This window comes from Choristoneura fumiferana, chromosome 28, assembly GCF_025370935.1.
Source record: "Choristoneura fumiferana chromosome 28, NRCan_CFum_1, whole genome shotgun sequence".
In the NCBI taxonomy this organism is placed as follows: Eukaryota; Metazoa; Arthropoda; class Insecta; order Lepidoptera; family Tortricidae; genus Choristoneura; species Choristoneura fumiferana.
The window spans coordinates 379,435-397,977 of NC_133499.1; the positions used below are offsets into that span (position 1 = coordinate 379,435).

The 18,543-nt window shown below is 39.5% G+C and overlaps 1 protein-coding gene across 3 annotated transcripts in view; it reads left to right on the forward strand.

The window, feature by feature from the left end:
* The first annotated feature begins 208 nt into the window (after positions 1-208).
* The window catches only part of LOC141443953 (putative fatty acyl-CoA reductase CG5065), a 65,308-nt gene continuing 46,973 nt past the window's right edge, over positions 209-18,543 (forward strand). For 2 of the 3 annotated variants that reach the window (XR_012453097.1, XM_074109384.1), the window contains exons 1-2: positions 17,212-17,268; positions 18,004-18,120. Coding sequence is in view for 2 of the 3 variants with exons in the window: in XM_074109384.1 (XP_073965485.1) it covers positions 17,227-17,268; positions 18,004-18,120 (159 nt within the window). In the remaining variant the exon portion in view is untranslated. Of the gene's footprint in view, positions 348-16,855; positions 16,966-17,211; positions 17,269-18,003; positions 18,121-18,543 lie in introns of those variants that run through there. The other variant, XM_074109386.1, reaches the window with a different exon arrangement.

Consider the following 18,543-nt stretch of genomic DNA (forward strand, 5'->3'; position numbering starts at 1 on the left):
TCAGAACAAGAGGGCTTGGGCCATTACGTTACAAACACTGCAGCTCATTCGTAAAATGTGACCGCAAAAAATTGGGGCGGTTGTAACGCTCGAATGACCGTGCTCTCGTGTCCTGCGCCCGCGCAGGCCAGTGCTATAGCTCCACGCAGCCGACGAGGAAGATGCTATGTTGACATAACTCGGCCAAGATTATGATAAGAAGCAGTGAGCCTACTACTCTAGAACCGACCACACGTGTCTAAGCCAAAACTAAGTTATATAACCGCCAATCGAAGTTTAACTCTAATTCAAAGTTTAACTGCAGTTCGTGAGTTCTGTGACTACATTATATACTTATATCTTAAAAGGTAAGTTTTTTTTTTTTTATTAAGAATAGAATAAATAGAATAATATTAAGTTAGTTAAAAGTTTCCAAAAAAATAATTGAGTTATTTAAAAATTGAAATTCTAAATAGGTTGTAACTGCTATTGAAGACGCGTAAATTATGACGAAATAAATATATATATATATTTTTAAAGATCGTACTTAGCTAAAGCTTTTTTGATTCCTAGATTATTGACAAAAGAAGTTAAAAATAATAACCTTATTAGATGTATCTCTTATGTAGATAGATACACGTCGACGTAAAATGATAAAGTCAGTAAGTATTTAATTATTATGTATAAAAAAAACTTAGATGTATTCAAAACGTAATTACCAAATTCTAAATTAAAATTCCAAATTTTTTTTTTTAATTACTAGCTGGTGCCCGCGGCTTTATCCACGGTGTATTTTTTTTAATTCTAAATCTTTTATAAGAACCTTCTCCTGACAATAGCACACAATAAAAAAAAAATTAGCGAAATCGGTCCAGCCGTTCACGCGTGATGCCGTGACCAAGGGAAATAGGGATTCATTTTTATAATTATAAAAATATAGTAGTTTTTATTTAGACTATGCAAGTTGGACATTAAAGAAGAACATATAAGCATTAAGTTAAAATAAAAACTATCCTAGACTGAAAAAACCGGCCAAGAGCGTGTCCGTCCGGTAAATAGGGTTCCGTAGCCATTACGAAAAAATTAAGTAATATTTTTCTAAGGATTTTATACGGAATCTTCCAAGTTTAGGTATATTTTATACCTTAGGCTGCTATTTAAGAGTAAAACTACTATTAATTCTCAAGCAAACTTAGCCGTTATAGTTTTCCTTGAAAGTTTGATACACTATAGGGTTGGATGATAAAAAAAATCACCCCCACTTTACGTCTATGGGAGGTACACGAAAAAGTTTTTTTTCTTTTTTTGTACCATTTTGTCGGCATAGTTTAGTTTACATATATATCCATGCAAAATTACTGCTTTCTAGCACTGATAGTCCCTGAGTAAAGCCGCGGACGGACAGACAGACAGACATGGCGAAACTAGGGTTCCGTTTTTGCCATTTACACAAAATAAAAATAAAACCTAAAACTAAAACAGAGCACCCTTAGGCAAGGTCCCGAAGATGTTGGCAGCGTTTCCTCTGAATAGCTAGGCTAAGCTAAGCTGCCAGCTCTTCGGTCCCCCGTGAGGTCTACTAACTTTTTCGAAATTTCTTTAAAAAGTGTTAAAGCGCAGGACCCCACGGACCAAGGGTCTCGACACCGAAAGGGACAAAAATTTAAATTATCGTTGCTCATCCTACTTCCTCTATATTATAAATGCGGGAGTTTGTAAACTTGTTTATTTGTTTGTCTGTTTGTTACTTCATTACGACTAAACCGCTAAACCGATTTAGATGAAATGCGGTATACAGATAGTTCGAGTCCCGGGGAAGGACATAGGATAGTTTTTATCCCGGAAAATTGCATAGTTCCCGTGGGATAGCGATAAACGAATTCTACGCGGAGGAGCCGCGGGTAGCGGCTAATTTAAAATAAATTCAAATTAACGTTTACTTACACATCATTAATATTAAATTTCCTCATACCTAGGATGTAGGTATTATTATAAAATGCAATAAAAATAAAAATTAACAGAACTAAACCCAAAATCTAATCTAAAGTACAATTCAATAGAATCTGTCAATTTTCTACATATTTAAGACACCCTATCGTGGGCACACTTGATTATATATGTCCCTGTTGTTGCAATTATCATCTCAAAGGAATCAAAAAAGAATAATAGTCACATCACAAAGCCTTAGGCAGCCCGGTGTTTATATTAGTAGGCTGGAAGTGTCTACAGGATTGTCAGATTCTATTGAATTGGAGTTTAAATGTTAGGTCCGCCCGGATTGCTTGCAGGTGGTAGGACCTTGTGCAAGGTCCGCCCGGATTGCTACCACCATCTTGCTCGCTAATCCTGCCGTGAAGCAGCAGTGCTTGCACTGTTGTGTTTCGGCGTGGAGAGTCAGACAGCCGGTGAAATTACTGGCACGTGAGGTATCCCATCTTAGGCCTCTAGGTTGGCAACGCGTCTGCAATACCCCTGGTGCTGCAGATGTTTATGGGCGCTGGCGATCTCTTATCATCAGGAGACCCACTTGCGCTCGCTTTCCATCCAGTCTAATAAAAAAAAAAGTTCGATAAGATTCGTACAGGTTATAAATCTATTCATATCTTTAACCACACTACAAGATTGGATGAGAAATAAAAAATCACACCGACTCTACGTCTATGGGTGGCTCTAAAAAAAAAATTTCTATTTTTTATTGTACCATTTTGTCGGCATAGTTTACATATATATTCGTGCAAAATTACAGCTTTCTAGCATTGATAGTCCCTGAGCAAAGCCGACAACATGCAAGCAGACAGATAGACAGACATGGCGAAACTATAAGGGTTCCATTTTTGCCATTTTGGCTACGGAACCCTACAAACGTACGATCGACTAATGGACAGGACATCTGTTCAAAGTTCTAAGAGCAAAAAAAATGTTTGCGCTGTTTTTTGTTTTCTTTTATTGTTTTTGAAGTGATACTTTAAATATTTAGCCAACAGTTTCAAAATTGGAAACTATTTTAAAACTAATTGGACTATGCATAATAAAATCATAATTGTGTTTCACGAAATTAAATCGTTTTTTATATATTTTTGCACAGTTATCATTTTGAAGTTATTTCCACGCCCTAAAAATCCTCCAATCAAAAACATAGTTTCGGAATCGTGCTGCGAGGGAGGCGTTGGTTGCAGCAGCCAACCTGAGCAAGTATGACACGGGTATGGCCTCAGACATGGCGTTAATGCTTTTCAGGTTGGCTGATGTAACAAGGAATTAGTTATTATCAATTGTGAGATGTAATTTTTTTTCTGGTTAGTTAATGTTTTGCCCTATGGGCTAATGTGACAAATTTGTACGTTGCCCGTTTCAAATTAAAAAAAAATGAAAATTGGCGGTTTAGGGTTACCAACGTAAATTAAAAAATACATTAATCGATTAAAGTAACATTTAAGAGGATGAGAAGTTAAAAAAACTATTTTGCGACCTTGGCCTTAAGCGAGACACAGCCAACTGCTGACTAATGAAGTGGCCACGAATCACCACAACATTTATTTTATTGTCAACTCTGTGTTAACTGCATATTGTTAGAGGAAATAAGAATTATAAGTAGGTATTGAGATGCAACTTTTGAAATACTATGTAAACAAGAAGAAATATTATGTATTTCAACGAGCAATTGGTAAACTGTGCAATTTTTATTTCCGTTAATTATTACAAGCTTTTATTTAGTTTCACCTGTCTCGTTGTCTGTCTGCCTGTCTGTAAAACAGTCTGCTGGGAAACATTCGGATCATCTTCATTAATTACGGGAACTTCTATTAACAGTAGAAAGAATATATTTTTGCCTGATGCGTTGCTTCTACGGCCCTCCTCATGGTATGATACGGTGTTATGTGTAGAGACATTAATGGTTATATTTTTATTTTTTAGTGTTTGCGAAGTGCGAATAAACGTTTTCTATTCTATTCTATTCTATTTCACCAGCAATTAGATCGGTATAATTTTGATGGCGGTATTATGCTGGTCACATTATTTTTACATTAAATTTGTCATTTTAGGCAGTTGTCTCACCGCCGGCGAGGAAACGATTGGCTATCGACTATTTTCTCGCTCAAGAAACGAACAAAAGATATAAGATCCTGTGTGAGTAAAAGAGATATATTAATAGTTTATCGCTGGCGGTTCACACTACCGGCGAGAACTCGCTCTTACATCTTTTGTCGCAGCGACAAGAGCTATAAAACTAGCTCAGCGATACTCACTCAGCGCTGTTAGCTTGGCGGCCGCCCGGCTCGAGCGAGTGGAGCGAGTAATCGCCCGTCGTGCTCGAACACTCGCTTTTCACTGCTCGCCCACTCGTTTCTAGTTACTCGCTCTGCTCGCTTCTCGCTCATCGTCGGCGGTGGGACAAGTGCCTCATACTGTCACTTTAGTATCTTAAAATAATAAAATAAAAATAAATGTCAAGTGTTGAGATGTCCCAATTTTTGGCAACATATGATAAATCGAAAACCATTTGGAGAAATAGGCTTTGTGAAGCGTTTTCAGAAATCAGATTCCAAAAATATGGTAAACTGATTTAAATAAACAAAATTTAAGTAATGACCCCTGCAGTTTCTCGTCACAAAGGCAGTTAAAAAGCAGCTCTACACTCTGAAGCAAATTGACAGTTTGAAATGTTGCTGTCCTGCTTATAATAGCAAAGAGTGACAAAGACAGAACTTTTATCACATGATGCGCACCCGGCTTTAAACAGTTGTCAGAGACAAGACTTTGGACAGGACAAATCAGTATGCCACAGAGTATGTTATGTAGGTACGACCTGAATTTTTCTAGGCAATGGAACGTGAGGAAAACCTACAAAAACCTGCGAATTCAGTGGTGCGTGTTAAGTTCCCAATCCGCACTCGGCTCGCGTGGGAACTACAGCCCAAGCCCTCTTGATCTGAGAGGAGGCCTGTGCCCAGCAGTGGGACGTATATAGGCCGGGATGATGATGATGATGTAACCATACAAATGTGAAGTGCAGAAATCACCCTTTTATCTTAAAAGATTCATGTTGCCTTTATGTTTTCCATTTTGTAATTGCAGGGTTCAGTTTTGTGACTGTCCTATTTTGGTTTGTTGCGAAAATGTATTTTTTATTAATTTATTGTTTAGAATAATGATGCACAATGGAACGATTCATATTTAAATTAAATAAATAATTGAAAATAACCATACAAATAATTAATAATTTTACTTTAAAAAAGTTACTAAGTGGAGTCCTGGTCTGCAGAGTGGTCACCAATATTTTTTTTTAGTTATTTATATGTTGTTTTGAGTATATATTTTATGATAGTATGCAAATATCTAGACTAAGTAATCAATGAAATTAATATTTACATAACTGATGAAAAAAAAACCCTTTCGACTCCACTTTGTAACTGTGACTCTTCTCACGAAAATGCCCATACATTAGTTCCATTATGGATTTACTGAGACTTTATTTTTCAACTAGATGCTGCGTAATTCAAAAACATGTAAAGCAACAGAACTCGGTTCTCGATCAAAAACTGGAGAACTTAAGTGTTTACAAAACATTGAGGTCTTGATGGGTGAGAAGCTGGACGTTTTAAATCGTTGACTGATTCACAATGAGGGCTATCGCGTATGAATTCGCCGCTAGAGGCGCTAGTGTAGCGTGAGGTCTCCGAAATGACAAATCTCATAGTTTTTGGGTGAGCTACGCGGGTTTATTTATTATTAGAATAATTTTGTGAATATTTTGCAATATCTGTAATTAATTATGGCAATTATGCGTTCCGGGGCAATGAATGTCCGTGTTTTGAGACAGTTTTGTCTTTCGGAAACCTTTGTCCACCCTTTTTTCCGAACAAAACGGGGACTATGCAACACTGTGGCATGCTCGATATTTTTATGGTACGGTTTTAAGGTGTATTAAATATGTTTTTAATCTAAACTTTGTCTTCACGCCCGTAATAACAGACTTTGAAAGCCATACTTAAAAACCTCACGCAACAGTGCGCCATCTAGTGAGACAAAAAACGATAGCCCTCATTGTTTTACCATTTTGTTTAAAATGTGTTTCAGTAAGCTTTATGCCCTACTTGTCATGTCCAATAATTTGGAAAGTAAAATATAAGCCCTTCGGAGTTGACCGGTTTTTAGGGTTCCGTAGCCAAAATGGCAAAGAACCCTAATAGTTTTGCCATGTCTATCTACCCGTCTGTCTGTCTGTCTGTCCGCGGTTTAGCTTAGAGACTGCCAGTGCCTGACTAGATGTAATTTTGCATGAATACACAAAAAACGTAGCAATGTTGTACTTAAAATAAAAAGTGGGAACATTTTTTTTAGAGTAACTAAACTTCTATAAACGTAAAGTAGAGGTGATTTTTTGCCCGACTGCGAAGAATGAGGGTCCTGTGTTTGATCCGTATATATATGTAGGTATGTATGTATTATGAAAAAATGAAAAAAGTTTATTGGTTTAAATAATACATTGTTACAATAGAACAAGGTTGGGGCCACCTTTTAAGCAAAACAATGCTGGTGTCAGGGGACCCCGCTCTTCCATAAGTTAGGCCAGAAGGTTCTCGAATGGCGTCCGCGGACCGGGAGACGAGCTGTCGGTAGGCCTCCAACAAGATGGAGCGACGACCTGGTTAAGATCGCCGGATCGCAGTGGATGCGGATAGCACAAGACCGGTCTGAGTGGAGAGCCTTGGGGGAGGCCTATGTCCAGCAGTGGACGTCTTTCGGCTGACATGATGATGATGATGATAAAATTATAAAAGAACTATGAGTCCTAATGTCCTCTCGTACTCAACGGCTGAATCGATTTTGACATATGATACGTCATTGGATTTGTCTTGATGACGCGAGTGACACAGGGTACATGGAATTCTTAGTTAAAAAGGTTCTAAAAATTTTTTTTTATGGTACCTCCCATAGACGTAAAGTGGGGGTGTTTTTTTTTTCTTATCCAACCCTATAGTGTGGGGTATCGTTGGATAGGTCTTTTAAAACCATTTTTCGATTCAGTTATATATTTGCGAAATATTCAACTTTAAAGTGCAAATTTTCATGAAAATTCAGGATGGTAGTAAGTATATCAAACTTTCAAAGAAAACTATAACGGCTAAGTTTGCTTGATAATTATTAGTAGTTTAAGAGTAAATAGCAGCCCAAGGTATAAAATATACCTAAACTTGGAAGATTCCGTATAAAATACGAAATCCTTAGAAAAATATTACCTAATTTTTTCGTAATGGCTACGGAACCCTAACCCCGTGTTAGAGAAATCCGGTGCTATTGCACTCTAAAATTAGAAGTGTCTGATTATTTATCCATCGAATTAGCGGACGGTTAAGTTTCGCTAAATTTTGTCCAATGTGCGATTGTTTCTTAATTAGCGAGACAACGCATGCGTGAGTTATGTACAGTCCTACAAGTAAACGCTTTTCAAAGTCCTTATTTTTACTAGCAACTAGCGAGCTGCCCCGGCTTCGCTCGGGCACAATTTGCAAAATAAGTTTCTGTTAAAAATCAAATTTTTAATACAAGCTTTCGATTGCTGGCTCTATTTTTTAACCCCCCACGCAAAAAGAGGAGTATTATAAGTTTGACCGCTATGTGTGTCTGTGTCTGTGGCACGCGTAGCTCTTAAACGGGTGGACCGATTTGAATGCTGTTTTTTTAATTGAAAGCAGGTTTTCTAGCGATGGTTTTTAGACATGTCTTATGAAAATCGGACCAGCCGTTTTTGCGATATTGAACTTTGAAGTGACAAAGTCGGGGGTTTGTTTGAGGTACGGAACCCTAAAAATTAGGCGACTAGATACGCACCCTTGTATAAAAAGTGCATCTCTTGATAGATTTTCCCGACATCGTTATTCTCTAGTCGACTATACCATGCCATACCATTACACTAAGGGTACTACAGTGCCCTTAGTGTAAGTTTTCGGTTACAAAATACGTCTCGATTGCGTTCGCGTTAAAATCTCAATTTGTATGGAAACACGTACATCGCAAACGTTCCGCTAGAGGCGCTGTTCGTGTTTCCATATAAATTGAGATTTTAACGCGAACGCGATCGAGACATATTTTGTAACCGAAAACTTACACTAGGGGTACTGTACCCTCTGACACTTATACTATTTATTATTATTATTATTTATTTAATACGAGAGCGTGAGGGACGGTACGATACAAACTTCGAGTTACGAGTTTCGTAGTAGCCCTGCAGTGACATTGACATCCGTGAGCGTTGTGTACACGATAAACATGGCGGAACTGGCGGTCGCACTCTAATTGAACTATTGACTTATATTACGACATCGAGCACGATCTACGAACTTGCGAGAACCCGTCGAGCCTGTGATCATCATCATCATCATTATTAAAACAAATATTCTCAGAACCAAATTTGTATCAATTGAAGTCTATCAACAAATCAAATCAATGTCAAGCAAAACACAATATCTGATGGCCAGTACAATGAGGTTTCAACACTCCCCCTGCATCAGATCAGGCTTACTCACCAGTCCTAGTGAGGCTCGTGCTCTAAGAAAGCTTTCCTTTGGTAGGGCTTTCGTAAACGTATCTGCTACTTGTTCTCTAGAAGGTACGTAGAGGACATTGACCTTTTTCTCTTGGTGAAGCTCTCGCAAAAGCTTATAGCGCGTATCTATGAGCTTTGTCTTAAAATGAAACACTGGGTTCTTGATAGCACTTTGTTGTGATAAACGGTAGGTATGACCTCGATTCCTCGAACTACCTTGTAAAGTCGATTGAGCCTTATAACCGTCTGGGCTGCAAGGCTGGCCGCCACAAACTCCACCTCAGTGGTTGAAAGAGTCACACATCTCTGTCTTTGAAGACCAGGACACCGCTCCCCTTACGGCCAGACATGTAACTAGAAGTCGACCTTCTTGTGTCTTCGGCGTAGTCGGCATCGCTATATGGTACGAAGGAATTTTCTTTAGCTGGCGAAAATTCCTTAACATATCTTTTGTTTTGGTGACAGAGTCTCTCATGCCAAATCTTGTAGGCTTGTTCCTTCTTTGACAACACAAGCATTAACAGTCCTCAGTCTCATCAAAAGTTCAAACACAAATTCAAAATTCAAATCATTAAAAATTACAGCTTTCTAGCATTGATAGTCCCTGAGAAAAGCCGCGGACGGACAGACAGACAGACAGACAGACATGGCGAAACTATGAGGGTTCCGTTTTTGCCATTTTGGCTACGGAACCCTAAAAATCAACCCCACTTTACGTCTATGGATGCCCGACTGTTGAACCTTAAATGAGCTTCTTGACAGAGTTCTAGACCACTAGACTTATTTTCTTCCTTTTAGTTTTTTTGTTGGCGTGTGACTGATATGTATATTCATGCCAAATTACAGCTTTCTGGTACTAACGGTCTCTGAGCTTAGCCGCGGACGAACAGACAGACACGTCAAACTATAAGGGTTGCTAGTTGAATACAGTACTTAACCTAAAAATGTAATTTTTAACAAAAACCTATTAACTATTTATATTTATAGTTCATCGTTTAGGTGTTACGTGAGGTGATTGAAAAATGATAGCAAACTGCACTCGTGCGCGTGCGCAGCCGTGACCCCGATAGCTGTCTGTTTACGTGCTTTGTATGTTTGTCTGTCACTGGCGGCGCAGTATTTGTCTAATAAATTCATCATCAAAATCCATGACTTCCATTTTGCTTGACGCTTGAGGAACTTACTTAATTTGAAGATGAAAAATAGGTACTTCTATCGCGTAGTTCGCGTAATTTTGTGTAGGAATTCGCCGCTAGGCGTTAGGCACTTGTCTCACCGCCAGCGAGGAAACGATGGCTATCGACTATTTTCTCGCTCAAGAAACGAACAAAAGATATTAAGATCCTGTGTGAGTAAAAGTTGATCGCTGGCTGTGCACACTGTCGGCGAGAATTATTAATTTATAATTATTTTTTGTATTTTTTTCTTTAATTGTATAATATAGTTTTTAAGTATTTTATTTGTAATTATATTTTGATGAAAAAATGACTTTCTGCCAAGTTTCTTGCGGCGCATTCTTCTTGGCAATGATGGTCTTTCCGAAAGCGCTGGTAGTTTAAAAAATGACGTGTAAAAGTGCCCATTGCGGCCTATTTACTGAATAAATCATTTGAATTTTGAATTTGAATTTTGAACTCGCTCTTACATCTTTTGTCGCAGCGACAAGAGCTATAAAACTCGCTGAGCTATAGATACTCGCTCAGCGATGTCAGCTCTGCGGCTGCCCCGCACGAGCGAGTCGAGTGGAGCGAGTAATCGCCCGTCGCACGCGAACACTCGCTTGCAGCCGAGCGACAAAACTACACTCGCTTCTCGCTGCTCGCCCACTCGTTTCTAGTTACTCGCTCTACTCGCTTCTCGCTCATCGTCGGCGGTGGGACAAGTGCCTTAGTGTAGCGAGTCAAATGTCACTGCAGGGCTACTACGAAACTCGAAGTTCGTATCGTACCGTCCCTCTCGCTCTCGCATTAAATAGTATAAGTGTCAGAGGGACCGCACGACACGAACTTCGAGTTTCGTAGTAGCCCTGCTGTTTTTGGGTGAGCTACGCGGGTTTATTTACAACTAGCTTTTGCCCGCGGCTCCGCCCGCGTGGTGTTCGGTTATCGCGCGCTGTTCCCTCGGGAACTGTGCATTTTTCCGGGATAAAAAGTTGCCTATATCTCTGGCCCATAAACTATCTATATGTCAAAAATCACGTCGATCCGTCGCTCCATTTCGACACAGTATATATACAAGCTAAAGCAGTATGGAAGCTAGGCATATTTTTTGAGATACATACCTACCTACGCTCCAATGGAGCGTAATTGTCCACTTCTGTTTGTAAAATTTAAAAAAAAAAAATTTAATTCGCGCTGTTATCTCGGACGGTCGAATAGCTAAAATAACTATTCTGAAAGTTCTGTATTATCAAAAATATGAAATTTTCAATAGAAACTTTTATTTCTGTTGAACGTCTTAATTTCAATTCAATTCAATTTATTTCTATAACAAAATCTCATAAACATAATCACACCATCGTCTGATGTGTAGCCCAAAAGCCATGAGTTTATGTTTTTAACCCCCGACACAAAAAGAGGGGTGTTATAAGTTTGACCGCTGTGTGTCTGGTCTGTGTGTCTGTCTGTCTGTGGCGCCGTAGCTCTTAAACGGGTGGACCGGTTTGAATGCGGTTCGTTTTATTTGTAAGCAGGTTCTCTAGCGATGGTTCTAAAATATGTTTTATCAAAATCGATTCAGCCGTTCATGCGATATTGAACTTGGAAGTGACGAAGTCGGGGGTTTTCGACTTCTTGTTGGTTAGGTTATTCCTTTAGGTCTAAACGAAGTTTAAAGTCTGAATTTACGAGTTAAGTACCTACGAGTAGGTAGTTCCACAAAGTCGATGTTTATTTGCGATAGTTAACACTAAACCAATATTGAACGCGCGCCATCCCGACTGCACACAACGCAGGACCTCGCTCGGCTGCGTCGGTTAAGTTTGACAAACAAACATAAAGTAGTTTGCCGATGTGATGCCCTATACATAATATAATATTTTGTGTGTACGTTTTGTCTGGGGTCACGTGAAGTTTTTAAACTATTTGGATGAATAGATACCTATACGTAGTACTTATGTAGGTATGTATTTAAACTCTTTATAACCTAACCTAACCTATATAATATTTTATACCTTAGGCTGCTATTTACTCTTAAACTAGTAATAATTCTCAAGTAAACTAAGCGGTTTTCATTGTAAGTTTGATATACTTACTACCATCCTGAATTTTTTCAAATTTTTCCACCCACCTGTTTAGATTTTAGAGGGGGGGGGGGACGCTCGATTTTAATGAAAATTTGCACTTTAAAGTTGAATATTTCGCAAACAAATCATCATCATCATCCCAGCCTATATATGTCCCACTGCTGGGCACAGGCCTCCTCTCAGAACAAGAGGGCTTGGGCCATAGTTCCCACGCGGGCCCAGTGCAGATTGGGAACTTCACACGCACCATTGAATTGCTTCGCAGGTTTGTGCAGGTTTCCTCACGATGTTTTCCTTCACCGCAAAGCTCGTGGTAAATTTCAAATGTAAACAAATCACTGAATCGAAAAATCCTTTTTCGCAAACCCCTAATGGTTTTAAAAGACCTTTCCAAAGCTACCCCACACCATAGGGTTGGATGAGAAAAAAAAATCACAAGGAAGGAGGCTAAGTTTGCTTGAGAATTATTAGTAGTTTAAGAGTAAATAGCAGCCTAAGGTATAAAATAACCTAAACTTGGAAGATTCCGTATAAAATACGAAATCCTTAGAAAAATATTACTTAATTTTTCGTAATGGCTACGGAACCCGGCCGGTTTATTAAAGACTTGTGTCAGGGAGACTGTTGCCTGAACTAGGAAATCCTGTGTGTCAGATCACCAGGCCCCCGACCCTCAGGAAGCTGGAAAATATCGCCCTTTACCATCTGGCGCCCCCCAGGACCGGCTGTTGCGTGATATAGGATTGGATTAGAGTTGCGTATGTTACTTCATAGATAATAAGATTAATAAGTATGTCACAGATTAGTCACGTAACGAGCACGGTTCTGTGACGCGTCTCACGTAATCTCACATCGATCGATATCATTATTAACATTACTAGCTTTTACCCGCGGCTTCGCTCGCGTTAACCATTAACATTTCAAAGAAGCAAGCAATCAAGCAAGCAAGCCAGCAAGCATGCAAGTGAGCATGTAAGCAAGCATGCAAGCAAGCATGCAAGCAAGCATGTAATTATGCAAGGAATAGTGCAAGCAATCATGCATTCGAGCATGCAAGCAAACATGCATTCAAAGCTGCATTCTAGCATGCAAGCAAGCATTACATTTTGCAAGAAATAGTGCTAGTAGTAAGCATGCATTCAAGCTGTGATTCAAGCATGCAAGCAAGCATGCATTAAATCATGCAAGCAAGCGTGGAAGCAATCGTGTAAGCTAGCATGTGATTATGCAAGAAATGGTGCAGCAAGCAAGCAAGCATGCTTTTTACACATTATTAAGTCAGCTCAGTCAGCTCCGCGGTTAGAATACAAAAACAAACTTTTGGCCATCCCTTGGGAATGGCAATTTTTTTCGGGATAAAAAATATCCTATTATTTATTCTGGACCTCTAATATGACGTATGCAAAATTTCATAGGAATCGGTGCAGTAGTTACGGCGTGAAAGCGTAACAAACAAACAAACAAACAAACTCACTTTCCCCTTTATAATAGTAATAAGGAAGGATTATCCTATATAAATGCGAAAGTCTGTGACTAGGTACCAATGTGCGTGGGAGCGTGCATATACAGATTAAGATGAATTTTCAATGAAAGGGCTTATAACTTCTTTAGGCCGGCAACGGTGGTGGTGTTGCTGGTGTCTATGGGCGGTGGTGATCTCTTACCATCAGGTGACCCACTTGCTCGTTTGCCATCCAGTCAAATAAAATAAAAAACCGGCCAAGAGCGTGCCGTACACGCCCAAGATAGGGTTCCGTAGCCATTACGAAAAAATCAAGTAATATTATGTGCGTTATAACACAATTAAAACGCTTACTACAGTCTTAAAATCTATTACTAGAAAAAGAGCGTATTTTCACGGCACTTACGTCCTTTTGTTGAGAAGCGCAGTTTTTCGGCAATAACTCAAAAACGGTATATTCGATCATGTAGAAACCAATTTTCGTTAAAGTTTTTACCTTTCCATATTTTTGCATATTTTTGGACAAACGGTTTACAAGGGTTTAGGGACACAATTTTCGCTACTTTGGGAGCGATTATTTCCGGAAATCTTCACTTAAGAAAAAGTTTTTGAGAAACCTTACTATCTTTTCAAAGAACTGTCGAACTATGTGCCACACGTTGATGCGAGTTAAAAAAATTGTTTTTCAATTTCTGTTACGTGTGTATCTGTGTGTATGGAGTGCCCCCCCCCCCCTATAAATGTTTATTTTTGTAATTAAACTACAAAACTAAATAGCGGCTTTGACAAGACATCTGTACTCCAAATTTCATTGGTGTACATCTTGTAGTTTTCGAGTAAAATGCCTGTGACATACGGACGGACGGACAGACAGACAGACGAACTTGACGAAACTATAAGGGTTCCGTTTTTGCCATTTTGGCTCCGGAACCCTAAAAAGACTCCAAATAACCAATCATGACTCTCCTTGTGTAACTGGTAATCGTGGGCGGTAGTTTCATTTCCCATCAGATGACCCACTTGCTCCTTTGCCTCATAACAATAAAAAAGATAAGTAAACAATTGCTAAAAAGGTTACATGGGCCTCACTTAAATAAATTAAACAGGTTGCGAGCTGTGAAAGGGTCAAAAGTAACTCGAAATGGGTCGTGTAAATATTACAATTCCTTTTTCTTTGAACTTGGCTTGACATGCAGCTGCGTGTCTAGATACAAACAATACCCACTTACATACGCTTGAAAATCATAACTCTCTTCGGCGGTCGGTAAAAACAACTTCGATTAAGCTAGCATTGTAAACCATTGGACCAGCAACACTGCCCTGTGGCACACCCTCACAAAAACAACTCTTCAACTCTCGAATGACTTCAAAAGTCAAATATAAAACACTTGTTTCCATGAACACAGCGTCACGTATAGAAATATCACGTTTTGTGTTATTTAGACTTCAGTGGTCGTCTGCAAATATGGTGTGATATATTCAAGAATGCTTATAACAATTCTACACTCGATGTAGTATGGACTAGCTAAGTAAGCGTCGGAGTTATTCGAACGGTTCCGTGCATTATTTGATGCAAATGGAAAATGGACAACTCGAAATTATACCACAGAATAAGTAATAGTACAAGTGCAGAACGCACGATTCTTTTGCCTAAACGTCACTTTTGTAGGGCAGTGAAGCTTCTAAGTTGTCCATTTTCCATTTGCAACAAATGACAGTAAATCCATTATTTGTCATTATGTAATGAAGAAATGGACGGAGCGTTTTCTAAAACGGTCATGGCACCGTTTCCCTTTGGGTCATTATCTTCATCATCACGGATTATAAGAATTGTCATGATTCGATTTGTAGCATTCGAACATGGCGGATGTAGACAATATCTAATTTTGCTATTTCTGTTTCTTTGGCTAGTTGAAGTAAGTAGGTAGTAGTAGGTAGTTTGGTAAGTTTGGGTAGTTGAGTAGTTTGGTTAGTAGTTGTTTGATAGTGTTTTATGCAGCGATTAACCTTAACAGTGAACAGTGATCCCAAAATTCTATATTGCTCTCGTGTCTAACATTTTTTAATGCGCAAGTTGTCTCCACGTGGTTTCTGGAATTTTACTATCAAGTTGCAAAAACTACAATCACCGTACAACGTCCCTCTCAAAGAGAGTTTACCTTGACACTGGCGAAATTCTCCTATTAATTAGGACAGAAAAGCCATATTTTAAAAGAGAAGAAGAAGAAGAATTGTCTTTCATACATGTTGACAAGAGATCAACGCTGTGTCAGGTTTGCGTATTGTCAAAATGGCTTTATGAAAGTAGCAGTCGCACCTGTCAAAATGGTGAAGTAGGTTTGAAGTTGAACCCACGTCTCGGTTGCGGAATCCCAAAGTTTCTGCACGCTGAGTGTTGACACAGCTACGTCCAGCAGTGGGTACTTTTAACACTTACGCGGAGAATGACGTCTGCGCAGTTTGTTGACACGCCAAGCACTCGCGAACTCACGTGTTATAGGTGCTGTATAGCACAAATACCTAATAGTCCTTTTTATACGATTGTCCGAAGAAGGAATAAGTTCTGAAATCAAGCTCTACCTTTTAGAACAATCAATTATTGTTAGTTTCGGAGTCGATCCGTTTAGTGTGGGTAAAATGACACCTTTTACAAGTATGCACTACAGTCGAATGCAAAAATTATATATACAGCCTTATGTTTAGCGGCATAAAGGTGTTGAGATTAAATTAATATTTTGTACAAGATACCTTTCCTTGCATTACTTTAATAAACAGCCATATGTTTCAATCATGAACACTTACACGGATGGACAATATACACAGACAGATGGACATACACACTAGCATTTCATTTTCTATAGTTTGTATCGCATGCATGTTATTTAGTTGCAAATAAACCGTTGCAAAGATCGCACGTTGAAATCCTTTTTATTTTCAAACCCAACAAATATCAACCCTAAAGCTATCGGAACAAACGTGTATGAAATGGCGTTTCACGATATGCCTAGGAATTTCGTGATCTGGCGGATTTTACGATCGGCCGCCGACATATATATTTTTGCGTCTTAGTAACGTATGTATATTTATGCTTTTGACCCTACAATGTACTATTTTATTACAAGCTTTTATTTAGTTTCACCTGTCTCGTTGTCTGTCTGTCTGTTAGCAAATCTTGTAAGTTAATTTCGACCAACTTCCAGTCCAGTCAATCCGACTTGACTTTAAATTTGGTATGCAAATGTAGTTTGGGTGACAATGCAAGATAAAAAGAACAGTCAGCAAAAAAGCTTGTTTGGAAAATGTTTTTTTTACACGCTTTATGCACTCGTTGTATAATCTTAGTAAGTAGATTGTAATAAATAAAATAGTTTTTATCAAACATTTCCACATGAAACTTACTGAGAATGGGTTTCAACTTGCAACGCGCCATAAACGATGAGGCTTCATCAAACTTGAAAATGGTCTCCCCACGCATTTTAAGTCGAGGCGGGACCATTTCGGACACAAACAAATATTTGTCATTTTTAGTATTTTGTATTTTTATTTTCTCTTTATGTTTTATCTATTTGTCTAAACAAACTTTATCATTTTCATTTTTCATGTTCAAACCCCTTGGTTCCAGGACCCTCAGCCGCAATGGTGGCCCCCCGCGAGCAGCAGGGCGCGCTGATCCCGCAGTTCTACGCGGGACGCTCCGTGCTCATCACCGGCGCTACTGGCTTCGTCGGGAAGGTCGTCATCGCTGTTATTATCATCACCATGATCATCATTATCACCATCAATATTATCGCCACCATCGCTAACGTAGCGAATCCTAACGCCATCTAGTTGTCACACAGAACGACTGCAACATCCTACACCGCACACTCGCACTCTTAAATGCAACTAACAACGCTCATTCTTCTCACTTCAGTTCCTGGGCATAGCATTTGCCTGTGGGATCTCTATATTGCGACCCTTTCCCACACTAATATCATCTACGCGGGCCGCTCTATGCTCATCATCATCACCGGCGTCGCCGGCTTCGTCGGGAAGGTCGTCATCACCGTTATTATCATCATCATTATCATCATTACTATCATTGTCATGTTCACAGGCAGCATTAACATCGTTATTGTCGACGCCACCATCACCATCATCATCAAATGTATGATCATCATCTGCCCCTGGTGTCAGCAGGGCGTATTGATACCACAGTTCTACAAGAAGGTCGCCATCACAATCATTAGCGTCAAAATTACTATCATTATCATCGTCACCATCACCACGTCATCAACTTTAACATCATAATCATCAACCACGATGGTGTTCCCCCGTCTTACCGGTGTGAGAGAAAAAAGATGTGAAAAAGATTCTATATGTGTCTTTAGAAATAAAACGTTTATTCCGAACAGCGACTTGAAATAATTACATAAGGCAGACAAAGGAAACAGTAAAAGCGTAATTGTCTGTAAATTCTAGAGCACATAAAGCTTTCCACTTGTAGAACGCGCTTTACATCTACGGCAATTGTTATAACTTCGGTTTGGTTGCTTTACATTTGGCTACTTTTTTAGAATCTCTAGGGGGGGCGCTGCCCCTCCCTGCGCCCCCTTGCATGCACTTGACCGATTCTTTCCTACCTAGTTTCTTGCCGGATTCTTCCCAACAGAAGTTTTTCCGAACCGGTGGTAGATTTTTTTTGACATTCATAAGTGCTTGTTAGCCTAAATTGAATAAAGATATTTTGACTTTGACTTCCTGATTCATTACGAGCTTTGGTCTGTCCAGGTGTTGGTGGAACGTCTGCTGTTCACGTGCCCGGACATCGGGCGGCTGGTGCTGCTGCTGCGAGCGAAGAAGGGAACCGCGCCGCAGCAGAGGCTTAAAGAGCTCAAGGAGTCACAGGTGGGCACTTGCTGGCCAACGCGCGGCCGGCGCGTCGGTCACCGCAGACGATTTAATTTTGTTGGCCCATGTTGCTGTTTTGTTCGTACACTCGAACCAACTGAATCGTGGCACATTGTGGAACCTTTTCGTAGAAAGTCATAGTGACATTGCATTGCTTGACACTTAGGTACTATACTATGACATGACAATCAAATGGTAGGACTACCTACCAGAGATTTGCGGGATGTATTGCCAGAAATGTGTTCATGTACCTCGCCTCGCACAGCACGTCGCTGGTGGAAACAGCTGAGCGGAGCGACGCGAGGTAAATGAAGCGTTCCTATTGGTTCATGAAAAACACATTCCTCGCATATCTCTGTTGGAAACGGAGCCTAATTCTAAAAAAGGATATCAAATACCTGCGCTGGCCGGGAATCGAAC